The 18,451-nt window shown below is 35.1% G+C and overlaps 1 protein-coding gene across 3 annotated transcripts in view; it reads left to right on the plus strand.

Annotated features, from left to right (window-relative positions):
- Window positions 1–18,451, plus strand: part of IBTK (inhibitor of Bruton tyrosine kinase) — a 79,927-nt gene that overhangs the window by 15,936 nt on the left and 45,540 nt on the right. For all 3 annotated transcript variants that reach the window (XR_012433650.1, XM_005552484.4, XM_074037594.1), the window contains 9 exons: window positions 539–663; window positions 5,056–5,166; window positions 6,724–6,894; window positions 8,192–8,309; window positions 8,752–8,932; window positions 11,605–11,725; window positions 14,160–14,337; window positions 16,046–16,220; window positions 17,770–18,372. Coding sequence is in view for 2 of the 3 variants with exons in the window: in XM_005552484.4 (XP_005552541.2) it covers window positions 539–663; window positions 5,056–5,166; window positions 6,724–6,894; window positions 8,192–8,309; window positions 8,752–8,932; window positions 11,605–11,725; window positions 14,160–14,337; window positions 16,046–16,220; window positions 17,770–18,372 (1,783 nt within the window). In the remaining variant the exon portion in view is untranslated. The remainder of the gene's footprint in view (window positions 1–538; window positions 664–5,055; window positions 5,167–6,723; window positions 6,895–8,191; window positions 8,310–8,751; window positions 8,933–11,604; window positions 11,726–14,159; window positions 14,338–16,045; window positions 16,221–17,769; window positions 18,373–18,451) is intronic.

Raw genomic sequence — 18,451 nt, forward strand, 5'->3', positions numbered from 1 at the left:
AAAGTATTGAAAATTAGTGTTCCTGTACAAACAATAAAACCACATTTGCTACGTTTAGAACCTTTGTCTGCATGGATTAATAATATCTTACATTTGATATAGGTCTATATATTATTTTCATGGAAACTAAGCAGATATGACCGGTGGTATTTTACTCATTTGGCAGTTAAACTTTAGCTGCTAAAGAAACAAGGAACAGCCTGGGCAGAGTGGCTCATGCCTGTAATCCTAGCACTTTGTGGGGCCGAGGTGGAAGGATCACTTGAGCCCGGGAAGTGAAGACCAGCCTGGGCAACATAGTCAGACCTTGTCTCAATTGTTTAAAAAAAAAGAAAAGAAGCAAGGAACAAATGTTTGATTGCTTGCATTTAGACAGGCCTGTACTATGATTTGGATTTTCTATTTCTAGAATTACCTAATATTATATTAATAGATTCCTTCACAAAAGAGTGTTGGCATCTTTCAAATATTGTAGTTAAATTAGTTCTTATATTTGTTTTAAAATATAAAAAAGTATAAAAACTAATTTTTATTTTAGATCCTACAGATGTTTATACTTGGGGCGATAATACAAATTTTACCCTGGGTCATGGAAGCCAGAATAGCAAACATCATCCAGAGGTGGTGGATCTGTTCTCCAGGAGTGGGATTTATATCAAGCAGGTATTTTGAAGTACAATCTGCATACTTTTAGAGATGAGAAAGAACTTTTGTATTTGATTGTTCAGCTTTTCATGTGAATTATGTAACTTTGTTTAAGGTACGGTAACATTTTAATGTTGTAATCAATCAATAGAACTTTACTAATTTTATTTTAGATATTGTTAGCCTTAACTATATTTAGACTTTGTAAAATACCCTAAAATATAAGATATTTGTGCAATTAGTGTTAGAAATTAGAAAATGTTATACAGATAGTAGTTTAAGAGGGTAGAGCTGCTCTTGATTTTCTAGCTTTTCTATTTAACGAACATTAGAATTCTGTAAGCTGTTTCTCAAGTGAATTTGTTGTTGAAGCTCAGTGTTATTTTTGATAAGTGAACAACAGTTTTTTTTTTTGGTGGCATTAAAACAAAATAATTTCAATTTAGAAAACAACACACTTCTTTCATTTTTCTGTAACAAAATAATGTTTTTAGGTTCCAAGCTATTTATCATGAAGAGAATATGTTTAATCTGATGTGAAGTTGGATGACAGCAGTCTGGAAAGGCTATAGAGTTTTATAACTGACGGTCTGGTAAACTGCCAGTCATTCTGTTTATTTATATTCTCACTGACAAGCAATAAATAATTAAATGTCTAAGTCTCAGTTCTCAGATTGGATAGTAGATAGTAGAACTAAAATTTCATCACTTGCGGAGACAGGTAAGCAATGTTTTGGAAGTGTAGAGTTCAAAAATTTGCCCTCAGGTGCTTTAGGCAGGAGGGATGCTTTTTGTGAACCTGAGTTCTTAAATGTAAGTAATTGTAAAACTTTAATAGATACAATTGTAAAGATTTGGTCTGTGGCCTTACATCCTTATAATGCATGATATCTTCTGCTTCCCTAGATACAGCTACTGTTGACAAATCTTTCTATATAACATTGTGTATACTTGTGTATGTATGTGTATCTCTAGCCCCAGTCTTTCTCTTGAACTTTATTTGTCGTACTGTGTCTTTCAAGATATTTAAATTTAGAATATCTAAAGTGTTATTTTTGCCACTCCTAAACTACCCTATTCAATTTTTAATGCTATAAATCTCAATTTATAAATCCTGAAGATGATACCTCAGAGCATGTCTATTTAGTTCTTCTCTGTCTCATGAACCTTTTTTTGGACAGTGACAACAGTGTCCTAATTTGACTCTTTGGCTCCATTCATTTCCAACCCCGATAATGTTCTTCTCCAGAATTATTTGTCTTAAAAAAGAGGTAATTATGTCTTTATAGCTAAATCACCTTTGGATAAAGTCCAAACTCTGTGACTTGGAATGTAAGAACTTTTTCAGTCTTCCTAAATTACCGTTTCAGCTTATATTTCCTACAACTTCCTAGTTATATTCTTTCTGCATTTTGAAGTTCATAAAACTTCTTTGATCCAGAATATGAGCTTGGAGTGTTTTTATCACTATAGTACTGGCTCTTTCTAACTTTCACCTATTATTCATATATGACATATATAACAACACTTAGCTTATATCCTGAGATTGAATTCTTAGACAGTTTTTAGAGCTATTTGACAACATATCCCTAGTTTGCCCAGGACAGTTCTGATTTATGATTATTTTCCTAGTGTAATTGTTAGTATCTTCTTTCATTCTCAAAAATGTTTGCATGATAAACTATATGACCACTATATTTAGGGTTCCATAGAGCACTGTTTTTTAAACTAAAAGTCGCAACCTAATGTATCACAACCACCAATTGAACAAAAAAAGCAATAGAATTCTTAAACTCTAGAGAATATTAAATTTTGAGAGAACAGGAATAAAAGCCCATATAGGAATGAAAAGTGGCTAGAGAAGTAGGGAGTAGAATGGTATCATGAAAGCTAATATTCTAGTGGGTCATCTACATAGACCTGGAAGGAACTTAAGATAATGAAAGGACTTGTAATGGGCAAGAATCAAGCTTGGTGTCCAAGTCTTTAGTGAATGTGAGGGGGGTGAGCAAGATGGTGAGAAATCAGAGCAGGGGCAGCAAGTATACAAGCTGCTCACACCTAGTCTAGAGCTTTTTGCAGACATGCTAATCAAAAAATTTTTTTAATGCTGAGCTTGAGCGGGTCCTCAGACTCCTCCTTAAAATGGTAATCCAACCATTAGCAGCCACTAATGATTGATTGGAATTGTGGCACAAGAAAGACACCTGTTTTTCCTTTTCTGAGGCAGTACGTGATATACCTTTATTTCATGAACCGTTACGGAGCAGGAATTTTAAAGACAAAAGTGAAGGAATCATGATGGCATTAGGAAACCAGAGGGTGATTGAAATGTCTGATTCTAAGAAATATGTAGTTTGGAATATTTGAGTATATTCCATTTGCGAGGGTTGTGAGTGAACTAGTGTACTCAAAGAGAAAGCCACATTTCAGGTAAGGCAAGGCAATGGGTGTATTTTGTGAAGGTATTAAGGATCTAAGGGATTTTATTTACCGCAGAATGAGGGTGAAGCAAGCATAGTGGATAGGTTTGAGAGGAAAGAAATCAGTATAAATTTCAGTCAGGGAAGAGAAAGCAAGTATGGGAATATTAACTGAGTACCAGTTATATAGAGAGCCCCATTAGTTATTGAAAAGGGGCTGATTCTGTATTATGCAGTACCAAATGAATTAACTACTATGAGATAGAGATTATTAATGTTAGTATTATATATTCCAGATAATTAAAGTGAAAATCCATGCTCAGTTCTCATTTAAAAATTCAGGGGTATTAGACCGGGCGCGTTAGTTCACATCTGTAATCCCAGCGCTTTGGGAGGCCGAGGTGTGCAGATCACAAGGTCAGGAGATCGAGATCATCCTGGTAATACAGTGAAACCCCATCTGTATCAAAAATACAGAAAATTAGCCAGGCGTGGTGGTGGGCGCCTGTAGTCCCAGCTACTCGGGAGGCTGAGGCAGGAGAATGGCGTGAACCCGGAAGGCGGAGATCGCAGTGAGCCGAGATCGCGCCACTGTACTCCAGCCTGTGTGACAGAGTGAGACTCTGTCTCAAAAAAAAAAAAAAAAAAAAAAAATTCTGGGATTTTAAAGTTAGATGACTTAAAACTGTCTAGTATTGTAACTGTTGTTTAGTAGTAGAAGCCAGCAACTGTAGGATGGCATTCTAATATTGAATATAAAATTGAATGAAATGTATTCTTTCTCATTTCATAAAATGAATTTCACTGACAAATTGTAAATTTAAAATACAAATTTGGATTTTATTTTTAAACTTTTTAGGTATTTGTGGTACAGCTAAATCAGATAATAATCTTTGCATTACTTTTTTTTTTTTTTTTTTTTTTTTTTTGCTAGCTATACTGTGCTTACAAAATTCCGAGTGGTCTAGGATATGTGTAAATATTTAGAGCTTGTTTAGCTTATAATTTTTTTGTTTTCCAAATCACCTTGACTTTCTGGAAATGATTTTAGGGTTTCTTTATTTCTTACTCATCTTTTTATATCCTAAGTTAGAAATATTTGCAGATGTTGTAAGAAATATGAATGCAAACAATTTTCAAAAATGAGAAGATTTAAAAAATATTATTAAGGTAAAGCGAGTATAATGAATATCAGAGCTTGGAAAATAGCAAAATGTGGCCCGGGGTTAGATATGTAAATATATATATATTTAAAACTGCTGATCATTTCCTGTATTGTGTTCTGCTGAAGCAGTCCAACTGTTTCAGTGTCTTTGTCTTCTGTAGTATGTGAATGGTAAGTCTGTGTATCAGGGGCAAGGGAGGGTACTGAGATTGAGGCAGATAAGGAAAAAGGAAGTGAGAAAGGAAAGAGAAAAACTTGAAAATAAATATAAAATTATTTATTAAAATAATTATAAATGTATAATATTAAAGATGTGTTGATAAAACTAGAGATAAGGTAAAGGACATCGTGCCCCCCACACTATGTATAAATGGCATTATTGTTTTTTAAAAACACTCTGAAGATGTTTCTGTTATTTTTATTAATACCATATATCACTATTCGGTAATCTTATACTTCCTGTTGCACTCTGCTCATTTCTTTCTATTTGATATTTCATGAAATTGGAGAACAATTGGCTACTAAGTTTTGGAATTGAAGATTTAAAATTATATTTTCCTTTGAGTAATCTCTTCTGTGGGTAACATGCTTAATTCTTTCTTTGTTCTGTTTTTTCATGTTAATGTTTTCAGACATAATTTTAAAACAAAGCATATATATCTTTTATTTTTATTACAGAAAACTTAAAATGTGAAAATTTAAATCTTATGAATTCCCCTTGTATCCATTATCCTGTTTAAATAATTAACAATATTCTATTTCTTTTTCATAAAATATATTTTATTCAGAGATGTTTACTAATATTCTCTTGTTTTCCCTTAGGTGGTGCTTTGTAAATTTCACTCCGTGTTTCTCTCTCAGAAAGGGCAGGTTTATACCTGTGGTCATGGTCCTGGAGGGCGATTAGGACATGGAGATGAACAGACATGCTTGGTAATTGAAATGTCATTACACTGTTTAGGTAACTTTAGAAAAGTGCTGATAAGCTGAAAGAAACAGTTAACTAAGTTTTTTTTTTCAACTGTAAGGACGAAATAATACACCAATTGATAATAGATTTTAAAAAATCTGTTTCCTGGTATATCACGTTCAAATTAAGGGTTTACATACAATGCAAAAGGATTAAAAAAGTAATACTTTGGTTATAGCAAATACTGAGTCAGGAGTGTATATAAGCTTTAAAATGTTTCTACAGTTGAAATAAAAGAAGGCAGACTAGGCCAGGCGCAGTGGCTCATGCTTGTAATCCCAATACTTTGGGAGGCCGAGGCAGGCGGATCACCTGAGGTCGGGAGTTCGAGGCCAGCCTGACCAACATGGAGAACCCCTGTCTCTATTAAAAATACAAAATTAGCTGGACGTGGTGGCACATGCCTGTAATCCCAGCTACTCGGGAGGCTGAGGCAGGAGGATTGCTTGAACCTGGGAGGCAGAGGTTGTGGTAAGCCGAGATCCCACCATTGCACTCCAGCCTGGGCAACAAGAGCTAAACTCCATCTCAAAACAAACAAACAACAACAACAACAACAACAAAAAGAAGGCATACTAATTGTAAAACACTTTTCCTGAAGTAGTTCTGGTTTTTGTTTTTAACTTTTCATTAAGATTTCTGTGGTCTAAAAACTGAGCCAGTATTTTCATTATATAGTCACAAAATTGATATTAATGCTACTGAAACTTAGTGCTAATTAGAAGAGACCTAGTACATTACCTATCAGAAAATTGGTTCACTAGGTTATTTTAATTTTTTTTTTATGTGGGGACTTCTGGTATACTTATCTATTAAATGGTGCTTTAAAAAAGGGGAAAGCTATAATGATAATAGCTTCCATTTTTGAGGGTTTATTTTGTTCTAAGTATTGTTTGTGCTTTTCATATATAATTATTACCTAAGCCTCACAACAGCCCTGTGAGGCACAAGTATTGTCTTCATTTTATGCATGATGATGATACTAGTAATAGCAATCATTTATTGACTGATTACTGTTTTCAGATGAAGAAAATGAGGTACAGAGAGGTTAAGACATTTGGTTGAGATCAAATAGGTAGTGACAGAAGTAAGATTTGAACTCAGGACATTTAAATGACTCCAAAGGAATATGATACTATATGTTTGGTTACTCCCTGAAGGGAAGCATTGATTCTGTATTTTTGTTTTTTTCAATGTACCAGTGTATACTTTGATGAGTTCCCTTTATTCATACCAAACAAATTTGCACTTGGTGTATGGTAAAGGCTCAAAAATCATTTGTTGAATTGAATTATTTCACTGAAATGTCTTACTGGGCTTTTGTATTTTGCTGATAAACTTACAACCATATTCTTTTAACTCATCTACCCTTTGCTGAAATGTAGAATTTACCTATGATTGATACAGCCATGTATCAGTCATGTCATTTCATGTCATTTTAGATGTAGCATCATCAAATTCTACTTGCATATCTGTATAAATGGTTAATGTAGTGTACTAAAGTTCATTTTATTTTGTAGGTCCCTCGGCTTGTGGAAGGACTGAATGGTCATAGTTGTTCCCAAGTGGCAGCTGCTGAGGATCATACTGTTGTGTTAACTGAAGATGGATGTGTTTATACATTTGGTCTAAACATTTTTCATCAATTGGGAATTATTCCTCCACCTTCCAGTTGTAATGTACCCAGACAGGTAAGCTTTACTCCTTTAAATAATAAGCTTTTACATTTGCAATAAAACCTATATGGACAAAAAAATGTAGGTTATTGACAGAGCAACTTATTTTATTTCTGTTATTTAGCTTTATCTTCAGTGGTATATATTGTCTTTATTATTTATTATTATTATTATTATTTTGTTTGAGACAGAGTCTTGCTCTGTTGCCCAGGCTGGAGTATAGTGGCATGATCTTGGCTGACTGCAACCTCTGCCCCTCGGGTTCAAGCGATTGTCTTGCCTCAGCCTTCTGAGTAGCTGGGATTACAGGCACACACCACTGTGCCTGGCTAATTTTTATTTTATTTTTTTGTATTTTTAGTAGAGACAGGGTTTTGTCATGTTGACCAGGCTGGTCTCAAACTCCTGACCTCAGGTGATCTGCCCGCCTCAGCCTCCCAAAATGCTGGGATTACAGGCGTGAGCCACCGCACCAAGCCTGTTGTCTTTATTTTTAACGGGAGAAATTAAACATAGTACGTATTAGCATTTGTTTGGAGGAAGAAAGAAAGCACTTGGGAAACTCTGCATGTGGGAGATTAGCCACCAAACTGCATCTTTTAAGTATTCATAAGCAAAGGGAGGTCCAGATATTTTGGGTTTGAAACTTAAACACTTTTAGGCCCTCCTTAAGAAAAAATATGAAATTTATCAATACCAAATGGGTTCAGGCAAGTGAGGAACCCAGAGACATAAGTTTTATTTGCTTCATTAAATCTGCCTCTGCATAGATATCACATGTGACAAGTTGATGTTAGGGGACATGGGTTCAAAAACCAGTATTCTTTATTCTACTGTTTTACTCTCATGTGTACAGCCATCTCCAGAAGGTGCACAGTAGTGCACAGGACAATCTCATGACAAAAAAATCATCTAGCCCCAAATGTCAATAATGCCACTGTTGAGAGACCGTGGAAATATCTAATTTAAAAGTACTGTTTTCTATTAAGAATGAGACTGGCTGTTTTGCATATTGCTTGTTAGAAAAAGAAAAATAGCTAAAAGTTTAATAATTTGATTCTTATACCATGCCAATTTTCTGTATGTTAAAACTGCTGACTGAAAGTGGCTGCGTCACAATGTTTTGTGTTCTGAGAAGGATTCAGGTCTTAGTACGAGTGCTGAGATCTATTAGTGACAACTGCCATTTGCACTTGAGGGGTGGGCCACTAACAGCAAGTATACCATATATTTGCTGGTCTGCTAGCTCTTTAAAAAATTGTAGTAGGTCATAGATACATAGTAAATTGCAGTTTTATTTGTCTTTGAATAGATACAGGCAAAATATCTGAAAGGAAGGACAATCATTGGCGTTGCAGCAGGCAGGTTTCATACAGTCCTATGGACTAGAGAAGCTGTTTACACTATGGGACTAAATGGTGGACAACTGGGTAAGAAATCCTTGATGACAATATCTGGAAATTAAATTGGACTCTTTAAAAAATTATCTTTTCTTTTTAATTTTTATTGATTAGAATGAGATTATGAGTGACTTTTTTTGTTTGTTTGAGACAAAGTCTCACTCTGTCATCCCAGCTGGAGTTCAGGGTGCGATCGCGGCTCACTGAAGCCTTGGCCTCCTGGGTTCAAACTATCCTCCCATCTCAGCCTCCCAAGTAGCTGGGACCACAGGCCCTTACCACCATGCTGGGCTATTTTTTTGTAGAGATGGGGTTTCACCATGTTGCACAGGCTGGTCTCGAGCTCCAGGGCTCAAGCGATCTGCCTACCTTGGCCTCCCAAAGTGCTGAGATTATAGTCATGAGACACTGTGCTTGGCCAAATAGCTTAAAAGAGCTATTTTGTGATTTGCTTATTTGTATCATTTTTTAGGTTGTTTGCTAGATCCCAATGGAGAAAAGTGTGTAACTGCTCCTCGTCAGGTCTCTGCCCTTCACCATAAAGACATCGCTCTGTCTTTGGTTGCTGCAAGTGATGGAGCTACAGTCTGTGTTACCACAAGGGGAGATATTTACTTACTTGCAGACTATCAGTGTAAGAAGATGGCTTCTAAGTATGTGTATTTCTGTGAAAGAAACATAACTTTAATAATAATTCAACTCTTCCAGCAAATATCTGAGTGTCAGCTTTAGGCTATGTTCTATAAATGTCAAATGGAAAATATTGAATGAGGAGAAACATCAGGAATTTTTGTCTTTCATTTTTGTCTTTTGGCATGGATCTAGTGAATATATATAAAATTTCTGTGTAAGTTGTAAAGTGGTATTTCTGAATTATGTTTAATATGTAGTTATATATGAGATATATGTTTTTTCTTTTTTTATGCTTTCAGTGCACAGAAATATATTAATCTTAATTCTTGATTTGTGACACTCTTATCATTGGTTTCTCTGTAGCCTTTTTTACATTATACGTGTAGTTGTCTTTAAAATATAATCATATGTCATGAGCCCTCTAACCAGACTCAGTGTTTATAACTGATAAGTATATATATATTTAAAAAATGTTATAATGGAATGCAGTAAAGTAGCAGTTGGTTGACAAGTCAAAGCAGAGAATCATAAAGTGTTTTTTTTTCTTTTTAATTGAGACAGGTTCTCGCTGTGTGGCCCAGGCTAGTCTTGAACTCCTGGGTTCAAGCGTCCCTCCTGCCTTAGCCTCCCAAAGTGCTGGGATTATAGGTGTGAGCCACTGCTTCCAGCCTTATAAAGTTTTAAGTATGGGTGGGTGCACCAACTGGAATTCCCTGTCTTTTCATATAAACCATACTCATAATGTGTCATCTGTCATTTCATTTTGAATGATTTAAGGAACCAGTGCTTAAAAACAATTGTGCAGTAATGTAAGTGCAGAATTCTACATTTTTAATACATTTTGAATCTTTTATAATTGATAATTTATTGACAGTTTTTTGCTGCGCATATTTATTGTGTCATTCCAAAGTATTCAACTTTTATAGACAGGTTTCAGACTAATATTTTACCATTTATATAGTGTTTTACTATGAGAAATTCATTATAAATATATACATTATTAGTTTAAATAAATACAAGTACTGAAATAGGTCTTCGTGCAAATATAAATGATTCTTGGAAGTGGATAGCTCAACTAGTGGAAGCAGTTGTGTACAGGATTTCTAGAGAATAGCTGTCTAACTTTTAAAACAATTAGGGATTTAAATTTAAATGCAACAAAATACTTTTGATAATGTAAAACAGATACCATCCATGAAGGTACTCATGAACAGAAAATGTCTATCAGTTTGTAAAAACTTACCTTCTTTGTATAACAGTTCCTTTTTTTTTTTTTTTTGAGACATTGTCTTGCTCTGTTGCCCAGGCTGGAGTATAGTGACATGATCTCCGCTCACTGTAACCTCCACCTCTCAGGTTCAAGCGATTCTCCTGCCTCAGCCTCCCAATTAGCTGGGATTACAGGCACCTGCTGCCATGCCCAGCAAATTTTTTTGTATTTTTAGTAGAGATGGGGTTTCGCCATTTTGGCCAGGTTGGTCTCGCACTCCTGACCTTTCATGATTCGTCCACCTTGGCCTCCCAAAATGCTGAGATTACAGGTGTGAGCCACTGTACCTGGCAGAAAGTTACTTTTGACTTCAATTTTAGGTTATATTTTAGTTATATAAACATGAAAATGTGAATATGTTTCTTAAAACTGAGTAAATAGATTTTTTCCTGAGTTTGAGGTGATATGTAAGATATTAAGTTGTATTTTTAGTTAACATTTATAAAACTTGCCTATATAACATTAAATCACATAAATATGTTATATCCAAGTTTACATTAAGTAAATTATTTTGTTACAGATTAAGTTATACAATATAGTAATTTTGAAAAGTTTCTTTTTCCTTTAAAAGGGAGAACAGTCATTGGAGTAGCAGCAGGCAGAGTTCATATATTGCTATGCACATCAAATGTGCAGATATAATGAAATGTGTAGCTAATGAATGAGTTATTGAATAGCAGTACAGATGATTTTCATGGTAGCCATATCTGTTTAGGATTAGCCGTTTTTGAAATTAAGCATTTCTATTTTGAGGTTTAAAATTTGTCTTTTCTGTTAAAATACAGATGCACTTAGGAGCTTATAGCTATACTAGTTATTTGTTTATTATTTATTAATTTTTTAAGACAGAGTCTCTCTCTGTCACCCAGGCTGGAGTGCACTGGTGTGATCTCTGCTCACTGCAACCTCTGCCTCCCTGGTTCAAGTGATTCTTCTGCCTCAGCCTCCCGAGTAGCTGGGACTACAGGCGCGCATCACCATGCCCGGCTGATTTTTGTGTCTTAGTAGAGCTTGAGTTTCACCATGTTGGCCAGACTGGTCTCGAACTTCTGGCCTCAAATGATCCACTGGCCTTGGCCTCCCAAAGTGCTGGGATTATAGGCGTGAGTCACTGCACCCAGCCCATACCAGTTATTTAAACTCCAGAGTGAATGTTTGAATTAGCAAGTGGAACTTCAGGCATTTAATGTGTGTGTTTGTGTGGGTAAAGGCATTTGAGGGAAAAAGACTTGCCATAGAAAGGAACAGCCACCTTGTAGGGGAAATTTACAGAATGGAAGCCTAGAGATACCAAAGACCAAATCATTTTACTTCACCTTTCACAATAATTGCCTGTAGATTGTTTGAATAGTAACTTCCTTGAAGTTTAGGCATGTGTACTTTAGAGAACATATTAATCTAGAATTTTTTTTTTAAATCTAGACAATTGAACTTGAAGAAAGTTCTTGTGTCTGGGGGTCATATGGAATACAAGGTTGATCCTGAACATTTGAAAGAAAATGGGAGTCAAATTTGCATTCTTGCAATGGATGGAGATGGAAGGGTAAGTATATATTATGTAAAAGTATAATCTTACTCTCGGTTGATAGCTATGGCAGACCTGGTAACATGAAAATGTATTGCTATGTTAGAGACGATTCCTGTTGACTTTGATGATTACTGCTGAGTGCCAAAATAAGTATATTTGAGGCATCCATTACTAATTAGTATGGAGCTGGGATTTAGAGATAGTATGACAGACAACATTTAATCTAATGTTGCACAATACTGATTTGTTAAACTGTAATCAAAAAATTTATTTATTGTGCTTAAAATGAAAGATTTTGATGTTATTTACACTGAATACTGATAAATGATACTGAATTGCATAAATATGAGATATGTAATGTAACTATAAATTTTTTTTTTTTTTTTTTTTTTTTTTTTGAGACAGTCTCGCTCTATTGGCCAGGCTAGATTGCAGTGTCATGATCTTGGCTCGTTGCAACCTCCACCTCCTGGGTTCAGGCGATCCTCATGTCTCAGCCTCCTGAGTAGCAGGGATTACAAGCATGCGCCACCATGCCTTGCTAGTTTTTGTATTTTTAGTAGAGATGGGGTTTTGCCATGTTGGCCAGGCTGGTCTCAAACTCCTGGCCTCAAGTGATCTACCCTCCCCGGCCCCACAGATTACTGGGATTACAGGTGTGAGCCACTGTGCCTGGCCTCACATAACTATTCTTAAAAAAGCAAAGATCAGGCAATATGATACATTTGTTGCATAGTTGGAAATTTTTTTCCAGATTTAATTTTATATAAATGTATGCATTATAATATGTGTATACATTATAACTATCCATATTATATATGAAAGATTTTCAGATCACTAGTGTGTAAGGAATTTCTTATCTCTTAAATGAAAAGTTCTAATTTTAGTTCCTTATGCAAACATACCAATACATTTCTCTAATAAATTTATTAATTTGAAATATTAAAAAAATTTTCCGAAATATATACTTTAATTGATGTATTTGTATATTATATAAAATACATCTCTAAATTTTTTTTGAAGGGTGGGAGAGTGGGAGCCATCTCTAAATAATACAGATTTTAAAAATTATATTTAAAAGTATATATTATACACTAATGATACTGAAAAACACACAGTGTGGGTAGAAAAACACAGATAACTTTCTGGTTTTACTTATAAAATTAAAATAATGTTTTCCAAGGTTTATAATGTGCTGTAAAGTTTGACATTTTAGAAATTGAGGAATTAATCATAAAACTCCACCTACTGGGTCGTTACAGGCATACATTATAGGGATGGAGAATGAAGATGATTTTAATAGTAGTAACTGGGTTTAAATATTAGAGCTCTACATCAGGAAGAATAGCTGTTGGATGGAGGGCGTAATACTTGGGTGATGTGATGCTCTGTGCAGCAAACCACCATGGCACACGTTTACCTATGTAACAAACCTGCACATCCTGCTCATGTACCCCTGAACTTAAAAGTTGAAGAAAAAAAGGAATTAGAGCTCCAATTTGTACTAGTGGAAGGAAACAAATGGGGTTACGTAAAATAGTTGAGTATAAAAAGTTATATTTGATTTTGGGATGTGTATCACTTAAAATGGATATAGCTTATACTTCTGGGTGTTTACTTCCTGCAAACTAGAGTCTCACTAAGAAAACCAAGCTCTAAAAGCATCAGTGTCAATCAGTATAGTCTTTTTGTGTGAATAACTTTTTAGTGACCTTGTCAGATAACCATTTTGTGTTCTAGTTTTCTTAACTTGATTATGAGGGAATTGAACTTTTAAAAATTAGCACTTCTAATTTTTCAAATGAAATTGTGCTTGGAGTACCAGTATATGAAACAGATAAAACAATTGCTACTGTGGATTGGGAAGCCTGATACTCCATCTCTCATCATTCTCCATCCCTTAGCAAGTTCCCTGGAGCTACTTTTCAGGGACTCTGAGGTTTGCAGAACCATTTACAACCATTGAATTCTGTAATGATTTTTCTAAGATTTTGTTTTAGTTATATAATTGAGTTATGCATACATTTACTTTTTTCTTGAGAGTAAAGTTTGGATTTTCATAGGGGGATCATTCTTCTTGTAAAGAGATAGTACTACAGGAAGCCTGACTTGTAAGTTGTAGCTTTAAGATTTTGTTTTTCTTTAGCATTATAGCAGATCAGTTTGCCCCAAACAAGTAATACTGGAAATTGCTACTTCTTAAGAGGAGTGCCTTTGAAATAATTTCTAATGCTTCAGGCTTGCTTAATATACTTTTCTGAAAGATATTTCTTTAAAATCATCTTGATTTTTATTATAGTATTTGTCTTTTCTGTGGAAGAATGAACATTGAAACATACTAATGAGAGCTTTTATTTTAACAGCATTGTCTCTTGGTATCTTGATTTAAGGTTTTGGTTGTTCAAATGCTACTTGCTTTATATTTCAATATGATTTGGTTTTGTTTTAGGTGTTTTGCTGGAGATCAGTCAACAGTTCTATGAAGCAGTGTCGATGGGCCTATCCACGTCAGGTCTTCATTTCTGATATTGCTTTAAATAAAAATGAAATTCTGTTTGTTACGCAAGATGGAGAAGGATTTAGAGGGAGATGGTTTGAAGAAAAAAGAAAGAGTTCTGAAAAGAAAGGTCAGTTCATATATGTGAACGATACGTAAAAGTACCTTTCAATTATCCTTTAATTTGACAAGTATTAGGTTCAACTGACAAGTATTATTAGGTTTTACCTTTATGTATTTATCTTTGTGATTAGTTTTTTTAATGCCTGTTTCCAATTATAGTGTAAGGTTAGTAATGGCAAGGGCCATGAATATTCTTCTATATCCTTAGCCTTTGGCATATTTCCTGGCACATTGTAGTCACTCATTAAATCACCTGTTGTATGAATAACTCAGTTATCGTGTGCCAAAACCAAATCAAGAATGTTTATAATTACTCAGAAAATTATAAATGTGTTCTTCAAAATCATAAAGCCACAGAGAAATGACTTTTGTAAAGTTTAATGATTTAGTTGTATTTCTTTTATTTCTTTATAGATTATTCAAGTCTGTAAACATTTAATATATATTTACTATGTGCCAGATATAGGGGAAAATATTAAAGATGCAAAAATATATAAAATGGGCCTCTATTCTGAGGCACTCATAGGCTTGTAGGGGCAATAGACATGTATATAAATACTTGCAGTTCACTGAGACTAATGTTAATATCCACATAGTAAGTTTCTTGAGAGCATAGAAATTGGAATGACTGAGTATCAGAGGAAGATTAGTAAAGCCCCATATGACTAAAATGAATTAATTTGTGAGAGTAACTAGAACATAGGTTCAACGTATGGAAGTCTTTAGAAGTGTGTCAGACATATTTAGTGATCTGAAACTGAATTCATGATCTCATGCTCCAACTTCTGCTTCTCAGTGTTTTCTATTTCAGTAAATTATTATCTTTGACACTCAGATTTCCCTTACGCTAGAATTAATCAGTCATCAAGTTTTGTTCTCTTTCTCAAATGTTTCTTATATCTTTCCACTTTTTTACAGATTCATTGCTACAACCTAGTCTATATCATCTTTTAATTCTTTTCCTGGATTTACAGTAATTCCTTAAATGGCCTCTTTATATCTATTCTTTGTTTACCTTAAACATTCTTCACACTACAGCCAGAATCATTTCATTCATGTAAATTTCGTATCTTTGTGGAAGCACTGTATCCTTTGCCTTCATAACCTTGATTTTACTTGCAATGATATAATAATTTGTGTAATGTCTATCTTCCCTGCTAGATTGTGTACTCTATGAGAGCAGGAACATGTCTGTCTTCTTCACTACTGTATCACCAGACTGATGATACCACAGTAGCCCTGTTTGGTCACTCACATATTTTCTGAATACATGCAAGAAAGGGGGAAGAGAAAGGCAGGAAGCAAATAAACAAGCAGATTATGAAGACACTAGATTTATATATTTTTAATCCAAGTTGGAGAATTTTTTTCCCTTTGGGCAACAGGAAGTTTAAGTTGAAGAATTTTAAAAGCTATTATGACACTAGATTTGCTTTTTAGAAGGGTAACTTCGGTTGCAGTATGGAAGATGTGTTTGTTGAAAGAGATGGAATCATGGATATTTTAGAATCGATCCACCAAAAATTTCCTATATAATACAACCAATATATTCAGTGCAAAATGTGTTGAAGAGAGGATGTAGTTCTTCAAAAACACTGAATATATATGAAAAAGATTTCCATAGTTTTCTAACTGCTTTTCTATTCCATTTACTTCTCAATCATTTTAGTGGTTTCAGTAAAGCCTTGATTAATGGTAGTTTTTTTTTTTAACAGAGATTTTATCAAACCTTCACAATTCCTCATCAGATGTGTCTTATGTCTCTGATATAAATAGTGTGTATGAAAGAATTCGACTTGAGAAACTTACCTTTGCACATAGAGCTGTTAGTGTCAGCACAGATCCAAGTGGATGCAACTTTGCAATCCTGCAGTCAGATCCTAAAACAAGGTATACTTGTATATATTAAATTTCACTTTTTAGAAGGAACAATCACTGAATTTTCTTGCTTTCAGTAGCTCCTGGTGCAAATTTAATTGAAGAGCTGTTGCCAAGACCTATAGAGACCTTAGACATAATCATGTTTACAGGGTAATCCAGAGGTAGAATTTGTTATCCTCAGAGTGATGAATATTTCCTTTAGTTTGTAAACTGACATTTATTGAAAATATTGAAAATATCTATACATGCACTCACAAAGTTTATTTTTTTAGTTTTTTTAAGACGGAGTCTTGCTCTGTTGCCCAGGCTAGAGTGCAGTGGCACAATCTTGGCTCACTCTAACCTCTACCTCTCAGGTTGAAGCGATTCTCCTGCCTCAGTCTCCCAAGTAGTTGGGATTACAGTTGCCTGCCACCAAACCCAACTTAATTTTTGTATTTTTAATAGAGATGGGGTTTCGCCATGTTGGCCAGGCTGGTCTTGACCACCTGACCTCAGGTGATCTGCCAGCCTCGGCCTCCCAAAGTGCTAGGATTACAGGTATGAGCCACCGCACCCCGCCTGACTTGTCTTTCATACTTTATGATGTACCCTAGGTTCTCAGATTCTGAAAAATGTATTATAAATATTTCTTAGGCAGTTTGCAAAAATTTCTGACCCTTGAATATGATGAGAATTGGCAAAAGAAGTGTTGTGGCGCCATCTGTAAATCCCAGTGCAAATCTCCTAAGTCACATTAGCAGAGAGGTATCAGGTTAAGATAAACATCAAGGGTACTGTTGAAGAGGGAGGAAATTCTGCAAGTAGGGTGATCATCCATCCTGGTTTGCCCAGGCCTGCCCCAGTTTTAGCGTTGAAAGTCTCATCTCCTGAGAAACTTGTCAATCCAAAGCAAACCACAGGAAGGTTGGTCTTCCTACTGAGAAGGGTGAAATGTTGGTTGGGACAGTGTAATTGCATTCCCATAGTACTGTAAGAACCAGGGATACAGACAACTTAGTTCTTATCATTTTTTTTCTTTTTTTTTTTTGAGACGGAGTCTTGCTCTGTAGCCCAGGCTGGAGTGCAGTGGCCGGATCTCAGCTCACTGCAAGCTCCGCCTCCCTGGTCCACGCCATTCTCCTGCCTCAGCCTCCCAAGTAGCTGGGACTACAGGCGCCTGCCACCACGCCCGGCTAGTTTTTTTTGTATTTTTTAGTAGAGACGGGGTCTCACCGTGTTAGCCAGGATGGTCTCGATCTCTTGACCTCGTGATCCACCCGTCTCGGCCTCCAAAAGTGCTGGGATTACAGGCTTGAGCCACCGCGCCCGGCCAAGTTCTTATCATTTTAATTTGAGAGAAGAATAGAATATAAATATAAAAAGGAATAGAAAACAAATTAAAGGATGATACAGTATCTAGAGCTTTGTGCAATATTCCTGTATTTTAGGAAATGCCATATTTAAAATTTTCTAAATACTGTTTAAAAAATTGCATTTTAAAGGAAAATTGGCTAGGTATGGAAAAGGATTTCCTTCATTTTTTTTGAAGCATAATTTGTTTTTATCTTGTTTCTAGCCTTTATGAAATTCCAGCTGTGTCCTCATCATCCTTTTTTGAAGAGTTTGGCAAACTGTTGAGGGAAACAGATGAAATGGACAGCATTCATGATGTGACATTTCAAGTTGGCAATAGACTCTTCCCTGCACACAAATATATTTTGGCAGTGCGTTCTGATTTTTTTCAGAAATTGTTTCTTTCAGATGGCAGTACTTCAGAATTTACAGATATTTACCGGAAAGATGAAGATTCTGCAGGGTGCCATCTCTTTGTGGTAGAGAAGGTTCATCCTGACATGTTTGAATACCTTTTACAATTTATATACACAGATACTTGTGACTTTTTAACTCATGGCTTCAAACCAAGAATACACTTAAACAAAAACCCAGAAGAATATCAGGGAACTCTGAATTCTCATTTGAATGAAGTGAATTTCCATGAAGATGATAACCAGAAGTCTGCATTTGAAGTTTACAAAAGTAATCAAGCTCAAACAGTTAGTGAAAGGCAGAAGAGCAAACCTAAATCTTGTAAAAAAGGAAAAAATATTAGGGGAGATGATCCTGTAAGAATGTTGCAAACTGTTGCAAAGGAATTTGGCTTCAGTAATTTGAGTAGTAGGTATGATTTCTCCTTTATATCTGTTCCTGTACGTCATTCAGTCCTCCTTTAAAAAATTTCCCACCCTTTTTTCCTTGCT

The sequence above is a fragment of the Macaca fascicularis genome, chromosome 4, assembly GCF_037993035.2.
Source record: "Macaca fascicularis isolate 582-1 chromosome 4, T2T-MFA8v1.1".
In the NCBI taxonomy this organism is placed as follows: domain Eukaryota; kingdom Metazoa; phylum Chordata; class Mammalia; order Primates; family Cercopithecidae; genus Macaca; species Macaca fascicularis.